This window comes from Staurois parvus, unplaced genomic scaffold, assembly GCF_062004578.1.
Source record: "Staurois parvus isolate SC_StPar_1 unplaced genomic scaffold, SC_StPar_1.0 ptg000068l, whole genome shotgun sequence".
In the NCBI taxonomy this organism is placed as follows: Eukaryota; Metazoa; Chordata; class Amphibia; order Anura; family Ranidae; genus Staurois; species Staurois parvus.
In genome coordinates, this window is record NW_028317864.1 from 10,853,238 (window position 1) to 10,871,705 (window position 18,468).

An 18,468-nucleotide genomic window follows, 5' to 3' on the forward strand; every position below is an offset into this window, starting at 1 on the left:
TTCTTGCACTGCTTGCATTAATAATGCATTTAAGAATGTTTTATAGCATACAGAGCTGCATTCCTTTTGTGTATTTTATATCTGCCTGGAGTTGAGATTTAAAATATAATAATGATTACATCTGTCATCTACCAAGATGGCCACCTCCACACAGAGACCTTGAGAACAAGGTATGCAAAGTTGGTAGTAATGGGTAAAAGATTAGCTGCCAGTAGACTACAGACAATACTGGTGGCCAGTCCTTTTTCCTTCTGACTGCCTTTTTGGCCCCAGCTTCATTAGTTCAGTTTTCTATAAAGTCCAAACATTTTTAAATCTTTTTTCTTGTCCAGTTTCTTCCTAGCAGAGAATATCTTGCTGTCACTTTTTTCTTGTTTGGGTTTAGTGCACTATGCTGTGTACTTGTAGGGGTTATTTTTATTTTTTATATTTATATAATTTATTTATCGATCTATCTCTATATATAGAGATCGATCTATCTAGATATATCTCTTTTGTATGGGGATTCTTCACTCCCTTTACTGATGATCTCCTTACTTCACAGATGAAATTTGTAGAATCCATATTGAGCAACAACACAACAGATGATCACTGCCAGGAATTTGTGAGTCAAAAAGGCCTTCTCCCACTGGTCACCATTCTGGGCCTTCCTAATCTACCTATTGACTTCCCCACATCTGCTGCTTGCCAGGCTGTGGCTGGAGTATGCAAATCTATTTTGGTAAGTTTCAGAAAGTCTGTAATCAGACATTTTCTAGGTGTTTGAGGGACACAGAACTTGCAGGGTACTAAAGTATCTGTAAAAAAAAAACCAAACAAACAAAACACATGCCTTAAAACTTCCGATTGACTTGATTTCTAATACTTTACTAGGAGATAAGGTCTTGCGTTTTACAAGTCAAGCTGGTAACTGATTTTTTTTTTTCCCCTTCATTCAAAAAAAAAAAAAATCCTTTTTTTTTCTCCCTCTTTAGACATTGTCTCATGAGCCCAAGGTCCTTCAGGAAGGACTTCTTCAGCTGGACTCTATTCTTTCCTCTCTGGATCCTCTACATCGACCAATTGAGGCACCTGGTGGATCTGTATTGTTACGTGAATTGGCCTCTGCAGGGAACGTTGCAGATGCTACTCTCTCTGCCCAGGCAACACCATTGCTTCATGCCCTTACGGCTGCCCATGCTTACATTATGATGTTTGTCCACACTTGCCGAGTGGGACAGGTAAGAAGGTACCTCCCTGCTACAGGGAAGTCATTTTTAGAGGAAAGTTTCAATTATTTTCACTTGGCTATTGAGGTCCAGGCTTCTTGTTTACCTGAATGCTCGCACTAAGCTTCAGCCACTGGGTCTTTGTCCGGGGAGAGAATCTTGCCAGCCAACAAAGTTCTGTCTTTGGGCATGGGGCACATGGATGAATATAGCTTCCTCCATTAGAAGCTTCAATGAAGAAGTTGGCATAATTTCAGATGGTGCAAAAAAGGCTTTTCTGATTGGGGTTTTTTAGGTGTTCTCCCCACACAGTGAGGTTTTCTCAAATGTAACTGCGAGAGTGGAACTGTGATTTTCGTTAATGTTTTTAAGGGAGAATTCTACCTTCTCAAAGAAAAAAATAATCCACTTTTTTGCAAACATATACATTTATTATTTTCTTGTATTTGAGCCTACAAAGCATTTCAGCAGTGATCAGTGGATCATGGATGCAATGCTCTTACAGACTCTTCCTTGAGCCCTTGGTCTGTACAGAGTTATGGATGTTCAGCATCAGAGCTGGAGGAAGTATCAATGAACTACAGGTGCAGTGATGTCACCGTACTTGGGGTCCTTTTGGGAACGACAGTCCCTTTACTGCAGTGGCAGATGGGACTTTCTAATTGCTTCAATCACAGATTTCTATGAATGAATGTTGCGGACGGAGCCATGAACATCTGTGCCGATTTCAAATATGACCAGAGCTGGCAGGTAGATAAACTTGCGCAATCCTGTAAATGGGAGGAGCCAGTTTGGGCTTGGGAAGCGATGCATGCTGGTCATTTTTCATGCTGCTTCCTAAATATGGGTGTAATATGTAATGTGGTCTGAAAGGTGGAGTTAGCTTTTAAAACATTTGTTTTATACTTATCAAAAAACTTTTGACATGAAAACTTAAAAAAAATTTTGTTCCTAATTCTTCCCAGTTTTAAATACTGGGTGCTTCTGGGACACTAGTTTGTGGAGGATGCTAAGCTTTCTAATAAGAAATCCAAACATTGTTTGCTTGTTTATTTTTTCTGACCAGTTGAAGACCCGCAGGATTAGTACATTTTTTTAATCTATTTTTTTGGTCGTCTTTTGAATCATTCTGATGTATGTTTTATATATACATATATGTGGTGTGGGAAATGCAGTGAATCCTGAGTGTTTCCTGCACCGCACTGAAATGGCTTTCTGTTAATGCGGTCTGCCACAGGTGTCAATGTTAAATTCATGACACCCCAAAAGAAATTGCCAAACGTTGCAAGAATTGGCTCGCATGGTTGTGTCCATTCCGCTGCTGCAACATAGGCTCCTGCACCTTTTTCATGTGGCTGTGGTGCAAATTGAGCCCTTGCAAAATGAATGGGCTCAAATCGCACTGCAAAGAATTTCGCACACATCTGTAGTGCGAATACACACTTAAGTCAGTTGATAGTGAATTGCAGAGTATCCTTGCGGACTTGTACACGCCACTTTCAGCACGGGGGCATGCCTTCTCGCATGCTGTTTCCCTCACTGATTGGAAACACATGCGAGTGCTCTGATTTCGTAATAGAACCCCAAAGCATTAGGCTGCCCTAAATGGGGAGTGCGGGAATGCGCATAAAAGTATGTATTTGAATGCACCTTTATGGTGTGAACCAACCTGGCTGCTGACTGCAGTTGTAAATGAGTGTGGTATTTCAGAGTTACATAACTTTAAAAATATATATATTTTTAGAGCTAATCAAATAAATTGTAGAAAACCTACTTTTTTTCCTTTTTAACTTTTTCTTTCTTTTTTTTCCCTTTTGTTCCTCAATTTCACTGTGATTCACCAGAGCGAAATCCGTGCCATCTCTGTGAACCAATGGGGATCTCAGTTGGGACTGAATGTTTTGAACAAGCTCAGCCAGCTGTACTGCTCTCTGGTGTGGGAAAGCACGGTCTTACTTTCTCTCTGCACGCCTAACAGGTACTACTAAGGGAGTAGATTGTGTTTCATCTGTATGTGACTATAAACTAGCTTTCATGAGATTCAGAATCTTTTATATATCCTTTTATTCAAATTGTTTAGACATAGGTTGTGTTAAATTGAAAAATCTAACTTGTGATGAATGGTAAATAGCATTTGCTTTATTTTTCCTGTCAGCCTGCCCCCTGGATGTGAGTTTGGTCAGGCAGACATGCTGAAACTTGCCCCCAAAGAGGAGAAAACAACCCCACTGCCCCAAGGAGCCAAAAGAGCAGGTATGGCTTTCACTTGTTTTTGAATGTTATATTAACGTTGGGAATTTTTTGTTTTAATGAAACTTAAAATATTTGCAACTGTATTTTATGCATGACCCCTTAAAAAAACTGTCCTTGCAATATTTACTCAGGATGTTCGGTCACTTGCCCCTAACAATGTTCTTTGTTCTTGCTGCCACATTACATTGATGGGAGGAAAAAGGCATGCAAAACTCCGGAGCACCTTCTGAGGTGCTCCTATGCCACAATATTACATGTAATGTTTCTCTTTTCTTTTTTTTTAATTAAAGGTTTGGTAGTAGTGTTTCAAACATCCTAATGTAAGAACTTTCTCCTAGTGTTCATTAGGATACACAGTAGACATCTGGATGAACCTTCTGCCAACAGGTCTCATGCAGGCAACTTTTCACCAATTAGTAAATTAACTGAAATGGCAGCTTTCATCAGAGAGGCTGTCTACAGTCTCATGCAAGTTTTCTACAACACACTTTGGGGTTGATTTAAAAAAAAACTGTAGAGTGCAGAATATGGTGCAGCTCTGCATAGAAACCAGTCAACTACCATTTCTTGGCTACTTTGCACAACTGTACCACATTTTGCGCACTCCAGTTTTAGTAAAGCAACCTATTTGTGTTTCAACTTGGGTTTGAGTTTATTTCTGCAGCCAAGGTCAGCTTTTGCAAACAAAATGGCTTTTTGTTAATCACCTGGAGATTGAACATGTTCACTTTGAAGAACAGATGCTTCCTGATAGATTCTTTCAGCTGTGAAGCAGTTACCCTAGTTCCTGGAATGAGTAGCCTCACCCTTGGCAAATCCTTCTATATCTCTCCTTAACAAGGGGCTAGTGATATTAGTCCTATTATTATTATACAGGATTTATATAGCGCCAACAGTTTGCTGAATGCTTTACATATAACGGGAGACAATACAGAAACAATACAGTTCAATACAAGAGGGTTAGGGCTCCTTGGAGCTTACTATCTAGTCCTAGATGCCTCCTCTTGTAAGAGTCCAGTGGACATGCTTTTGGCTGCCTTCACTAAATACTAACTGGCCCCGACCTTTGCAGCTGGGTCAGAAGTGAAAGTGAGTGAGAATTCTGCTTGCAAAAGAAGGTTCCACTCCGGTTATTTAATTGACCTTGCAGATCTTTTGGTACAAGTCAGTAATTCTGTGGGGCTCCCCTGAGTATGGCACAAACACTGGATTTCAAGGCCCTCGATTAATTCATCTATTTTTGAAAATATATATTTTCCTCATTCATTACAGAAAGTCATATACTTTTTTATTTTTTCATTTCAGGTACATATATAGTGCAGCGCAGCGCTTTACTCTCTCTCTCTCTCTCTCTCTCTCTCTCTCTCTCTCTCTCTCTCTCTCTCTCTCTCTCTCTCTCTCTCTCTCTCTCTCTCTCTCTCTCTCTCTCTCTCTCTCTCTCCTCTCTCTCTCCCCTCTCTCTCTCTCACACTCCCCCCCCCCCTCTCTCTCTCACACTCCCCCCCCCCCCTCTCTCTCTCACACTCCCCCCCCCTCTCTCTCACACACACACACTCCCCCCCCCCCCCCTCTCTCTCACACACACACACTCCCCCCCCCCCCCTCTCTCTCTCTCTCTCACACACACACTCCCCCCCCCCTCTCTCTCTCTCTCTCTCTCTCTCTCTCACTCACACACACTCTCTGTACATTCACATCAGTCCCTAACCTTTAAGGGGCGTACAATCTAAGGTCCCTAACTTACATTCATACAGACACATACTAGGGCCAATTTAGTCAGGATCCAATTAACCTACCAGCATGTCTTTGTAGTGTGGGAGAAAACCGGAGTACCCGGAGGAAACCCACACAGTCACAGGGAGAACATGCAAACTCTAGGCAGGTGGTGCCGTGGCTGGGATTTGAACCAGCGACCCGAGTACTGCCAGGCGGAAGTGCTAACCATTTAGCCACTGTGCTGCCTTTTGGCATTAAATACCGACTTAGGGATTGAGTGCTGGTGTCATCTGCTGGGTAAAATATTGCATGCTCTGCTCTCCTTTCTGCCATTCAGTGTTAAGGGAGAATCTCCCCCTACTGCTGTTCTCACTTTGCAAAGAGCCAAGTGTATCTCCGTTCTCCATTATATCTTGGTCACCTCTGAAAATCTGACTCAAACCAGCTGCCTGCTGCCATGGTGTTGAGTCCTGAAGCCTTGCCTCACACCCTGAGCTTAGTTGCATCACCGTGGGTGTAATACGTCTATATCTAGACACAGTATGACAATGCCGCAGGTGACCCTCAGGTCACACACCCTTAACAATGAAGTGAAGCAAAAAGAGCGCACCAACCTTGCGCATTACCTCAGTAAATCTGTGATGTTATTGAATAAAATATATATACTCACAAACAAGGAAGTAAAACAAGCATTACAGATCCTCCAAGGAACTAGGGAGTGCAGAGCCAGTGTGAGTCACGTCACGAGGGTAGACTCTCAAAGTAGACTTCCTTGTTTGTCAGTATATATATTTTATTTAATAAAATCACAGATTTACTGAGGTAATGCGCAAGGTTGGTGCGCTCTTTCTTTTTGCTTCACTTAACCGTATCGGTCAGGCCTCCCCAGACTTGTTCTAGAGCTGCACAACCTTCCATGTACAGTGCTGGTGGATTTGTTTTGAGGTTTCTTCAATCCCTCCACCCCTTGTTTGAGTCCTAGAGCGCAGGCGGTGTTTCTCTATCTGCACACACCCTTAGCACTTCAGGGAACATTTGTTCTGTGTCTTCTGTAGGTGCTAACATGTAATATGAAATCCTGTTACCCTATGGTTATATGGTCCACCTTGTCACCTGAGACTTCTTTGCTCCTCTGGATGATCTGTCTGTGCTTTTTGGGTCTTTAACTTTTTAAGCATCTGATTCGCAGGGTTGCCAGGGTACCACCTGGTCCTCTATTCATACCTAGTAAAGATTTGCAGGGTGGATCTCCAGGCCTCTGTTGATTCGATCTTCAGCTGCAAGGTGCTTCAGGCTGTAATCTGGAGTTTTTCTGATCTGTTGGCCTTTTTTTTCCATGGGCCTGTTTTGCTGTTTTATTTTGTTGCCAATCCATCTGTTTATTGCTTGGCAACATGCCATGGTGTATGACTACAAGTCTTTGCCTCTGCCCCCTCTAAGATGATGGGTATTTTGACTTGCATGTACATTCCATATCTGTGAGTATAGTACATTACGCAGTCCCTCCACTCTGTCCTGTCTCTTTATTGCTTGCTACAAAACTCGAGTCCCACAGAGAGGGTAGGGTTAAAGGAGGTTGAACCGGTGGCTCTTTCAGCAAAGCTTTTGCGAGTGACCAGTCACCTGAAAATAGTAGCCTATACCCATGATTTATACTAGAAGTCCTGTACTGTACTCAAAGATATTGAATTTACAGGTAGGTAAAAATTCTCCATTTTTTTGTACTTTCTGTAAAATCCTTTTAGTCCATTGAGGGACACAGGTCCCACTTTTCTGGTTTGATTATGTTCTTGGTACTGCTTGCTACAAACTGAGGCATGCTGATAGTGGGAGTTCCCTGGACTGTTTGCCTGTGTCCAGTCCTCCTTTTTTTTGCTGTGTCCCTGAATGGACTCCGGAGAATTTTACAGTGAGTACAAAAATCCTATTGTATAAAGGTTTTGCTCCCAGGGGGTAGGGGGAGAAGCAATGCTGTAGTGTTTAACTTCAGTAAACTACTGGAGAAAGGGATTTTACATTGAGTAGAAAACACACTTTTTGCTATCGGTTAATTAACTCACGCCTACCATAGGAACTTAATGTATTATTTAAACAATAATGAGGTTTTCCTGTTAACCTTTTTTTTTTTTTTTCTTTTTTCTTTATTTTAGAAGGAGAGGTTGAAAGCTCAGCTGCCAGTGAAGAAACCACTGGACTTTTAGAAGGTATTGGGCTGGATGGAGATACCCTGGCCCCTATGGAAACTGATGAACCAAGCACTTCCGACCCCAAGGGTAAGCCTAAGATTACCCCCGCGATGGCTGCCCGTATTAAACAGATCAAACCTCTACTGTCAGGTAAGATAGATTTATGTAGCACAATAAATCTCTACCTCACATTTCAATTTAAATTTGTCTGTTATTTTACAAAATTATCTCTTTATTCAAGCTTCCTCAAGATTAGGTCGTGCTTTAGCCGAGCTGTTTGGTCTCCTGGTTAAGCTGTGTGTTGGATCTCCTGTTCGGCAAAGGAGAAGTCACCATGCAGCAAGCACCACCACAGCACCCACTCCTGCTGCTCGTTCCACTGCTTCTTCTCTCACCAAATTGCTTACCAAAGGCCTTTCTTGGCAGCCTCCTCCTTATACCCCGACACCTAGGTTCAGGTAAGTGAAGTGTATTGAAATATTTGCTCTTAAGACCTACCAAGACAAGAAAACTGTTTGATTTATTTTTTTATTTTATAGTTTTAAGATCAAAGAATCGTTTTAACTTTGTTTAAAGTTATTTATTATCAGGATCCCATCAGGAAGCAGGACATCTGTAATTGGGCTTGTATGCTGTCAACCATTTCCTCAATGACTGCACATTACTTCTGGGGCAATGATTAACTGAATAGGTTTACTTTCTCTAACCCTAGAATTGGTATGTGGCTAATGATTTGGGGAAAGCTACTTTTTGTAGGAGCCCAATTTCAGATGTATTTTTTGACTGCTTCCCTTGAAAGTGACCACCTGGTATTTTCAGAAAAGTTGGTCTACAATGCCAGCCTCCCAGATTTCCTTTAACTAAACTAAAACTCTTGTTTGTTTGTTTTTTTATTAGGTTAACATTCTTCATATGTTCAGTTGGCTTCACATCTCCCATGTTGTTTGATGAACGTAAATATCCTTATCATCTGATGCTACAGAAATTTTTATGTTCTGGTGGACACAATGCACTCTTTGAGTAAGTAAACAATCTTCTTTGTCCATTTCCTGGTGTCTTCAGAGAAGTCGCAGTGCTGCTATGCTAGAGTTTAGGGAAAAATATAAGAATTTCTACCTGTACTGATAAAGAAACAAGTGCTGCTTACAATGTCTGTAGCTCCAGCTTTGAGTCATTTCTCTTTTTCATATTAGTACTTATATATATTGTACAGATTTGGAAGCACTGGAGTGCGTATTTCCTAGGCAGCTGGCTTAGGACCCTTTCACCTGGGCGGACCCTGCCAAGCAGATCCACCTGCTCAGTGGGAGATCTGTCCACTGATCCCCGCTGAGCAGGCAAGTGAAGGGTCCGTGTTGGCTCCACTTCTGCAGAATGGACATGGACACAGCCCTCTGTTCCCTATGGGGCAGTCGGATGTAAAGGGACACTATGGTAGTCTCTCACCATCCCTCCCTACATGTTGTGTGAGACATATAAAAGGAAGGAGTACAGCTGGCCCAAGGAGGAGAAGGCTGATGGTTGTTATCCATGATACTAAGCTTTGTATGACTCATCTGTGATAGGTAGTCATGTAAATCTGGTGAGTGTTCTGTGTTTATGGTGGAGGATTTCGGGAACACTATGGCACTGATTGTTGGAAATGGAGCAATTGTTTGAGAACAAACACTTTATTAAGTTCGTAGACTTTGTGCATTATACTGTGAATAATTTGAAGGCAATGTACACTTTATATGCACAAAGAACACTTTATTGAATCATGTTTCAGTTTTATTTGTGTATATGAGCATTGCAGAGAATATGCTTGTTTGGTGCACGTTAAAACAAAAACCAGTAGCGCTGTATAAAAAGAGTGTGTGTATATAAGGGCTGGTGCGATTAGTATAGCACTTGGCACAGCAGCTGCAGTGAATCCAAAGCACTGGTTCTCATTATATAAAACTGGATTTACATTGGTTAAGGGTTGAGTGTTCGGGCCCATTCATTTCTACTTTTGAGTGTACTGTGACTGATGCACTTACTGAAATCCTTCAATCAACTTTGTCCGCCGTATTGTAGCGACCGCTACAATACAGCAGCTTCTGTATCAGTGTCCCTCATGTCAATGACTTCGATGACCATACTTGGACCCTTCCAGAGAAGAGGCACGGCTCTCCTGTAAAGTTGGTTTGGGCACTAGATCCTGCATTCAGGCGCCCACCTTGGCTCTTGGTGGAGGGTGCTATACAGGTCCAGAGCAGAGATGATCTGCAGTGATGTGACCCAGTCCCTGAAGACCCACTTACTGAGGGGGTATGCTTGTCAGGAGTGTAAGGGTGGGATTCATCACTACAGATGCTGAATTCATTCAGCACTTGGAACTCCTGGCAAATGCTCTGGGTACATTATGTAGATGGTTTGGCTGACTCCTTGTGTTTGATGTCTAGGGTGGGCTTCCTGCCTGTCCAGATATGCATACTCTTTTGTCTTAAAAACTATTCGGCAGAACCGGCATACAGAAAACGGCTGGAAAGAAGCCACCTTGGCTGTCTTGGTTCAGGATATTCAAGATCTTTTGGGCTCAGTATGTTGTAACTGTCAGTATGTTTGTCTCTGCCCTCAACTGAGTGTGCCTAAAATCTGGGATGCAGATGCCATATCCAAGGAGCATCTAGTTCACCTGGTCTTCAAGGGGACATAGCTGTTTTCCACCCTTCTCCATCTACTGCCACTGTTGGCCCAGGTAGTCCCTAGTATATAAAAGAGGCTGGACCAGATCCCTCATCTTGTATCTGGTGGATTTCACTTGCTGGAATAACTTGAACTTCTGAGCTACCATATGATTCCTCAGAATAGATAGTTGCATCCATGTCAGGAGCTGTGGCCTTAACCAAGCTTTCTGGTTTAGATTCCTACCTCTGGGATGGAGTGGGAGTCCCCCACATGACAGGGAAAGTCGCCTGGTCCCTGCATTGGACAATGCTTAGATTATTAGTTTTGCACGCTTTCCTTAGAACACTGCTTTGAAAATAGGTGCACAAACCTAGGTACAGAAACCAAAGATCCTACATGGTAGGAGTAGATCACTGGAGGGCCCTGTGCCTCACTGGATTGTTAGCAGGTGGTACACCCTAGCTTGCTGCTTCAGGTACACTCTCCTGGAGTTAGTTTGTCTGGAGGTTGTTATGTGAGAATAGGCCCTCCTTTGGTTGATCCTGCAGCCTCTCGGGGAAGGTCCACCAGATGCCTTCCTTTGTTCAGCCCTTAATTAGGTGCATACTCTTAGTGAATGCAAGATTCCTTTCCCTCGTTCCACAGCTGTGAGACAGCCAGCACTCCAATAATGCAGTTAATGATTTGTGGCGATTTGCAATTTTTAGTTTTTTTTAAATAGGTGATGGGTTGTAGGTAATGTATATGTGGGTGGCTTTATCCTTTTGTATCTTATGTTTACCATCGTTGACATGTTATGGAGAAATTGTATGGCTTTTTATGTTGTATGATCTTTATGTAGTTATTTTTTCTCTTACTATTTCTATTACATCCCATTTCAGAACATTTAACTGGGCCCTTTCTATGGGTGGAAGAGTACCAGTTTCTGAAGGTTTGGAGCACCCAGACCTACCGGATGGTACTGGGGAATTTTTGGATGCATGGCTCATGCTGGTGGAAAAGATGGTGAATCCTACCACTGTTTTGGAGTCGCCACACTCTCTACCTCCCACCAAGCTGCCTGGAGGACAGAACTTCCCTCAGTTTAGTGCCTTGCGATTCTTGGTTGTTACTCAGAAGGTATTCACTATTATTATGCATGTGATATCTGTAAGGGTTTGTTGTGTAAATTGTTCAATAGTAGGTGTTGCACTTACCGCCAGATGTAAGATACGAAAGTGAATGTTCTACATTATTAATTTAAAATAAACCAGAGGCCAAGCTATGTACATGAATGTGTTTTATATATATATGTAACATGCAGTAAATTAGTTTAATACAAGCCGTTGATGAGTGCTGAATTGCTCCACAATGCCTGCAGCTACATCTGCAAAGTTCATAACAAAGGTACTGAAGTCCGATTCTAGTGTTTTTTATCAGCCGCTTTAGCTCATCATGTTCCTTCTTCCAGCAGTGGCTTTCAGCCCAATAGTGTTAAAGAGCTCATTCTGTGTCTGTACATTGGAAAGCTGCCAAGAAACCAACTAGATTTGGACTACAGTGTGTCTGTTATGAACTTAGAAGATGAATTGCTGGGCAGTGCCTGCAGCTACTGAGCTCTGTGAGGGGCTTGTTTTAAACGCTGTTTACTGAGTGCTATAACTCTCCATAGTATATAGGATATATATTAATTTCAAACAGTGTACGTAGTTAAATTTGACATATTCACAGCTTGCAATCCCTTGTGTGGCAGCATTTAGACTGGGTGAGTGAGGGGCAGTGCTTTGAGCTAATCCAGCGTGCTGCATGCAAATATTTTCACAAGCTGCGAGTCTATGTGAGGAGAGAGCAGTTTACCTCATCAGCTTGCTGATTCCTCCACTATCCAGTCAGCTGGTTGATGTTTTACACCTCTGTAATAACCAACGCAAAAAATAGTGGCTCTCTCCTGGCTGTGTGGGTTGATGAGATTTTGTACATTTTAGGACTGAATAAACAAATACAATAAATTTTGCTGCTAAGACGGCTCTCATGTATTTCATCTGTATATTTGCAAGCCCCCTGCTGATCTGTGCTGTGGTTGGCCAGAGCACTAGTCGGTTAGCTGGGTATAGCTAATGATTTTGGCTATATACCAGCTGATCGGCTGTGGCCAATCATAGACCAAAGTACTGTGTTTACAAACACTCAGGACTCTATACAAACTGTGATATGGCTGTTTTTCCCTGAAAAGCAGGGAAAAAAACAGTCAGATCTGTAAGTAAAAGCAGCACATATTACATAACACTTGTTAGGCACACCATTAACCCCTTGATTGCCCATTGATATTAACCCCTTCCCAGCCTGTGTCAGTACAGTGTACAGTATTGTATCTGATCACTGTATTAGTGTCACTACTGTCGCCCTTCCCTGCCAGCTTCCATTATTGCCAGATTTCTCACCACACTTTTGCAGTCCCACTATAAGTCGCTAATCACTGCTATCTCCTAGATTATAAGCTCCGAGGAGCAGGGCCCTCCTGTCCCTCTTGTATTGAACTTTATTGTTGCTGTATTGTCTCCCTTTATATTGTAAAGCGCTGAGGCGATCAGATACCACCAAAATAAAGCTCAATTCGTGGGAGAAAGAAAAGGATGCAAATTTCATTTGGGTGCAGCGTTGCATGACCGCGCAATTGTCAGTTAAAGTAACGCAGCACCGTAATGCAGAAAATGGCCTGGTCAGGAAGGGGGGTAAATCCTCAGGAGGGCAAGTGGTTAATTTATTAGAACATTTGGATACATCATTTTCTTGTTTTTTTATTGGTAATTAATCGCAATAGTAGAAATGTAGAAAAAAATAAATTTTCCTGTAATATTTAATTCACTCCCCCATTAATTTACTCCAAAATATAATCCACAAAGTCTGCCAATTAAAATGATGCCAGAGTAAAGCGGTTGGTAAACCCCATCCTCCTCAGTTGTGAAAGAAATGCACTTTGGCGTATAAAAATTAAAATCACAATATCTGTACCACCATTTTTTCATTATCGCCTGTCACAGCCTGTAAATGTCTCCAGTCCTTGGGTATGTCCATGGGCCGGAGCTTAGGAGGCGGAGCCATGATATCGCCAACTCCCCCATAAATCATAGTAGTGCAGCCTGCGGTACTCCCAGTGCATGCACAGCCCACTCAATGCATGCGCCATATCAAAGCTACAGGCGCTTGAATGTATTAGAATTTGTGAGATTGATTTAATTCTGTGCACCAAGCAATGGTGAGGATTTGAAGCTGACAGGCTGCATTTTTTTCCCTGCCATACTAGGGGCAAAATTTGTGCTTTATTGCTTCGTTATATAAAATGTTCCGTTTGTTTTGTTTTCTAGGTTTACAGCCACTTTAATGTGGCTTCTATTTATCATGGAATAGTAATGCTGAAAGTCAGTGTATGCATTATACTTAGTCGTTTCACACCGCTGTGATGTGGTTTGGCCGCAGGGCAATGTACCTGTGGTTTTTGTGCAGTTAACCTGCGGTTTCCCTTAGACTTCCTATTTGCAGGGTTTTGGTGAAGAAAGCTTTCAGAAAGCGTACCAAAAACGTATGATCTCATTGAAAGCCTACCTGTGGGACAACTGCATGAAAACCGTGGGTACACCCATGCTGCAGCCAAACCACAGCACAGCAATGTGAAATGGCCCTTAACCACTTCCTGTCCGGACACTTTCACCCCCTTCCTGTCCAGGCCAATTTTCAGCTTTCAGCGCTATCACTTTGAATGACAATTGTGCGGTCATGCAACACTGTACCCATATGAATTTTTTAGCATTTTTTTGAGACAGATAAAACATTATTTTGGTGGTATTTATTCACCACTGGGATTTTTATTTTTATTTTTTTTTGCTATATAAATGAAAAAGTCCAAACATTTTGAAAAAAAAGTTTTTATAAAATTTTGCAAATCTTCATAAATCTTGGCCAAAATGTATTCATCTATATTTTTAGTAAAAAAAAAAAAAACCCAAATTAGTTTTTAACCAAAAATCACAATTTAAAAAAAAAATGTTTAACATTTTTTTTTGGTTTTTTTAAACATACTGTCATCCTAGCTGTTCAGTGTCACCATAGTGACACTGTACTACTTGTGGGGAGTGATGAAGATTTTTTTTGTTTGGTTTTTTTTTTTTACACCCGTAAAGGCTGTAAAAGCAATCATTTCTCCTCTGGCTGCATTTTTGCAGCCATTGAGCAATACTGTACAAGCTGTGATTGGTCACAGCTTGTCATATGGTACAAGGCTGTTGTGAATAGCCCTGTACCATGTGACCTCTGTGATCATTCACAGATTTCACACGTAGTATGCAATGTCAGAAGCGACATCTTGCTTACTACTATTCATGTGATCACTGATTGGCCAATCAGTGATCACATGATCGGGATCTCACACAGAGGTCCCGTACAGTGATCGATGTTCTGTGTCCGGAGGACGACACAGCGGGCGTCGCGGTGCCATGCGCTCCCAGGGAGCACGCACAGGCAGGGAAGCGGGAGGATGTTTATAAACAGCCACCCGCTCCTGCACTGCTCCCGTCCGATCCATGTACATAAATGGCCGGATGGGAGCAGTGCAGGTTAAGAGAGCTCTATTCCCCTTTCAGCCCTACGTTGTAATGCGCACAATGGGGGTGCATAGTTTGCATAAATTGTTAGCCTCCATACTGACAAGTAGTGTGGTGACATCACTACAAACCCGACGTGATCACCACTGTGTTGTGATCTATAAAAACATTGGAAGCACCTGGGCTTTGTACTGAGCACTGGCTATCACCAGCAGCCGGCAACTCCAGCACAGGCATGCTGGAGCCACTGAGACCGGCTGTTTTTAAAATCGTGAAAATATACTCCACTACAAGCTCTGTCAATGGGGCATCAAAGCAGACCATGAAACTACATGATCAGTGCACATCCTGTGCTGATGAAAAGCAAAAGGTGCAGGTAGGAAGGTTTCATAGTGCCTTTAATGGGATGGCTGGCTGTCTCTTTAACAAGCTGCTAGTCTGCTTTCAGCAATGTTTTTAAAGTGGTGCTAAAGGTTTTTTTCTATAATTAACTCTTTGGTAAAGGGATAAGCCTTTTTATGATCAAAACTCCCCTAAATACTTACCTGAGCCCGATCTCAATCCAGCTCTGTGCCCAAGTGCAGCGGTGCTTCTCTCTCTTCTCACGGAACTCAGAGGCAGCAGCTGGAGCCATTGGCTCCTGCTACTGTCAATCAAATCCTGTGTGGAAGTAACTAAGGTGGGGCTGTGCTGTGTATCAATAGATGTGCACAGCCCAACTTGGGATTGATCCTGCACAAGTGTCCCCATAGCAAGCACTTACTATGGGGGTATTCTGGAGGGAGGAGGTGCCCAGAGCGGCAGCAAGGCACCCCAGAAGAGAAGGTTTGGGGCTACAAAACATTACACAGAGCAGATAAGTATAACAGGATCAGTATTTTAAGAAGAGAATTCTGCAATCACTTTAATTATTGCTGAAGCTAACAGAAGCCAGTTTGTTTAAAGTGACAGTCAGTACTTCTGTTTGTTTTTTAACATTCCCAAACTGGTACAAAATGGTACTTTAGTGCCCCAACAAAGTTTGCTAAAGGTTTTGTAAATGCCTTGTAAAAGCTTACTCTACATATGGCTGTTATACAAGCAGTAGCCTATAAGCACTTGGCCTTTGTGCCCATTTCCTCATGTGTGGTTTTCTTTACCAAATGTTTTTTTCAAAGTGGTACCATTCCTTTCTATGGAAGATAAACTTTCTGGAAACTGGACTAAGAAATAGAATTTTTTACTTTTTTTTTTTTTTTTTTTACAAACTCTGGCCTATAGACAGTTACCCTAGCAGTGGGTATCCTTCCACACTGCAAGGGTTAACGGTTTTATCAAGGAGATGACTATTAGGGTGATTACTTGCATTACTCCATGCTCTCCTGGCAGCTGGTGCTGTCTGATCCTTCTGGGATGTGGGCTATCCCTTAGCATCCTTGCTTACAATACAGGACCACTGGTACTGCATTGTACAAGATGACATCAGAGCTGTAACCAATTTGCCACCATTCGTACCACTCAGTAGAAGCGTTTGTGAGAGAGAAACAAGGTAATTAGTTTAGTTTTCCCTTATCCAGTACGCTTAACCATAGCAGTTCAAAACCGAAGTTGTGAACCATCCATAGGGTTAAGTACAAGCAAAGAAATTGCATCAGGATCAGTCTTTTGTTATGTAGTTTTTGTTTTAATAGCGGTCTACATCAACCAATCACATTTTGATTTGCTTTTAAAGGCAGCCTTCACTTGTATAAAGAACTTGTGGAACCGAAAGCCGTTAAAGGTATATGGAGGTCGAATGGCTGAATCTATGCTGGCTATCTTATGTCATATACTTCGTGGTGAGCCAGTGATTCGAGAACGTTTGAGTAAAGAACGGGAAGGCAGCCGGGAAGAAGAGGGAGCGCAGCAGGATGAGAGTGGAGCAAGACGAGAGCCACAAGTAAACCAACAGCAACTTCAGCAGGTGAGTTTTTATTTACCATTGTTTAAAAAGTAAAGCTAAATAAGTTTGTTTTCTTTTGGGATCGATTTGTGGTACACTAATAGACTATAGTGTGGTCACTTTCCTATTTTTTTTTTTTTTTTTTTTTTTTTTTTTTTTTCTTTTTTACATTCGGAGATTTGAATTTTGATCATTTCGGTAATGCTGCTTACAGTACTTGCAGTCGTCGTAGCTGTAAGAGCTCACTAAAGTTGATTTCAGCACCATGTGGTGGTGCAAGAGGTGAATGTAATTTGCGGCTTCCCAACCTAGTTAGTTGGTGACTCTTCATCTTGCTGTATAAAGGGATCACAGGCCATCCTGAGGTTGCTATTTAAACTAGAAATGATCTTAAAATATAACATTGCTAGTATTACAATTAGACTGTTTGAGACCTTACCGTCTCACATTATTAAACCCCTTTTTCTTTTCCATACAGCTTATGGATATGGGTTTCACACGAGAGCATGCAATGGAAGCTCTTCTCAACACAAGCACTATGGAGCAAGCCACGGAATATCTACTCACTCACCCACCTCCTCTTATTGGAGGAGTCGTGCGGGTAAGTGTGGCCATCTGGTGCCACCTTAGCCTTTTGGCTTTTCATCAATGTCCGCTTCAGTTTTGCTTCCCTTCCGTTCCCTCATCACATCTCATGTTTTCCCTGTCCTCCATTCCAGCCCCTTTCTACCGCAGGCTTTTCCGTGCCACTCTGCTAATGCAGAGCAGACCTATAAGCATCCGCATGTGACAGAGCAGTCTTATGTTAGTTAGGTGAGGGATAACATCACAGAATACAAACTGCTTTTGAACATCACTGACTAATATCGTCAGGGTTGGGCTCTGTAGTTAGAGAGAAGAACCATTCCCTTCCCCTGTACAGCAAAACGGGTTTCCCTGGCTAAACTGTAGCAGCTCCCTTCTCACCTTTTTGCTCCAATCTTCCCAAACCCATTGGACTCTTTAATGTCTTTCCTATTGCCTGTGCATCCTTACTCTCATGCCCTGACCTCCCCATTCTGCAGAGCAGCCCAGCTGACATGGGGTATCTGTTGTTGCTCTGCAGGACTTGAGTATGTCAGAGGAAGATCAGATGCTGAGAGCCATTGCCATGTCGTTGGGACAAGATATCCCTATGGAACAGAGGGCAGAGCTGCCCGAGGTACAGTACAAGATCAGCTGTGGGATTAATGGGGCTAGGCAAATGAAACTTTTCAACAAGTCTTGAGAAGTAAACAGGGTGTAAAGGGCACTGGCTTTTGTGCCTGCGTTAGAAAAGGTTGAGCTCTTCCTTCTCCCATCCACCTGACCAATTTTCCCTTACCCTTTTTCTCCCCATCCACTGTATCCCCAAATCTTCCCCCGCACACAGCCCCCCTTCTTTTCACCTTTGGTGAAACGTCACAAGATAAAGAGGTATCTCACCAGTATAAAGCATTGATGTTGTTTTTCTTTGTGTTGGTGACAATGATGGTGAGCCACAGGTTTTATAATATACATTTAAAGATGATAGATTATGGGTTAGGGCATTGTGTTTTTGGCCATTAGATTGAGGTGGGGTGGTAAAGATGGGGTCTGTGTATAGAACTTGGGTTGTTCCTTTACTTTAGAGCCCTTATTTCTACCTTTCTACAGGAAACTGCACGTCGAAAAGAGGAAGAGGAACGCAAGGCCCGCGAGAAACAAGAGGAGGAAGAGGCCAAGTGCCTAGAGAAGTTCCAAGATGCAGAACCCCTGGAGCAAGATGAACTGCATGGGTTTACAGACACAATGCTCCCTGGCTGTTTCCATCTACTGGATGAGCTACCAGATACAGTTTACCGTGTTTGTGATCTAATTATGACTGCCATCAAGCGTAATGGAGCCGATTATAGAGATATGATTCTAAAGCAGGTGGTCAACCAGGTCAGAATCGC

At 42.4% G+C, this 18,468-nt stretch overlaps 1 protein-coding gene across 9 annotated transcripts in view; it reads left to right on the forward strand.

Moving 5' to 3' along the window:
* Positions 1 to 18,468, forward strand: part of HUWE1 (HECT, UBA and WWE domain containing E3 ubiquitin protein ligase 1) — a 229,241-nt gene that overhangs the window by 106,486 nt on the left and 104,287 nt on the right. For 8 of the 9 annotated variants that reach the window (XM_089669150.1, XM_089669155.1, XM_089669153.1 and 5 more), the window contains exons 25-36: positions 545 to 721; positions 975 to 1,220; positions 3,053 to 3,186; positions 3,364 to 3,461; positions 7,328 to 7,513; positions 7,605 to 7,821; positions 8,261 to 8,383; positions 10,897 to 11,134; positions 16,304 to 16,534; positions 16,992 to 17,114; positions 17,619 to 17,714; positions 18,188 to 18,457. In XM_089669150.1, the coding sequence (XP_089525276.1) occupies positions 545 to 721; positions 975 to 1,220; positions 3,053 to 3,186; positions 3,364 to 3,461; positions 7,328 to 7,513; positions 7,605 to 7,821; positions 8,261 to 8,383; positions 10,897 to 11,134; positions 16,304 to 16,534; positions 16,992 to 17,114; positions 17,619 to 17,714; positions 18,188 to 18,457 (2,139 nt within the window). The remainder of the gene's footprint in view (positions 1 to 544; positions 722 to 974; positions 1,221 to 3,052; positions 3,187 to 3,363; positions 3,462 to 7,327; positions 7,514 to 7,604; positions 7,822 to 8,260; positions 8,384 to 10,896; positions 11,135 to 16,303; positions 16,535 to 16,991; positions 17,115 to 17,618; positions 17,715 to 18,187; positions 18,458 to 18,468) is intronic. The other variant, XM_089669157.1, reaches the window with a different exon arrangement.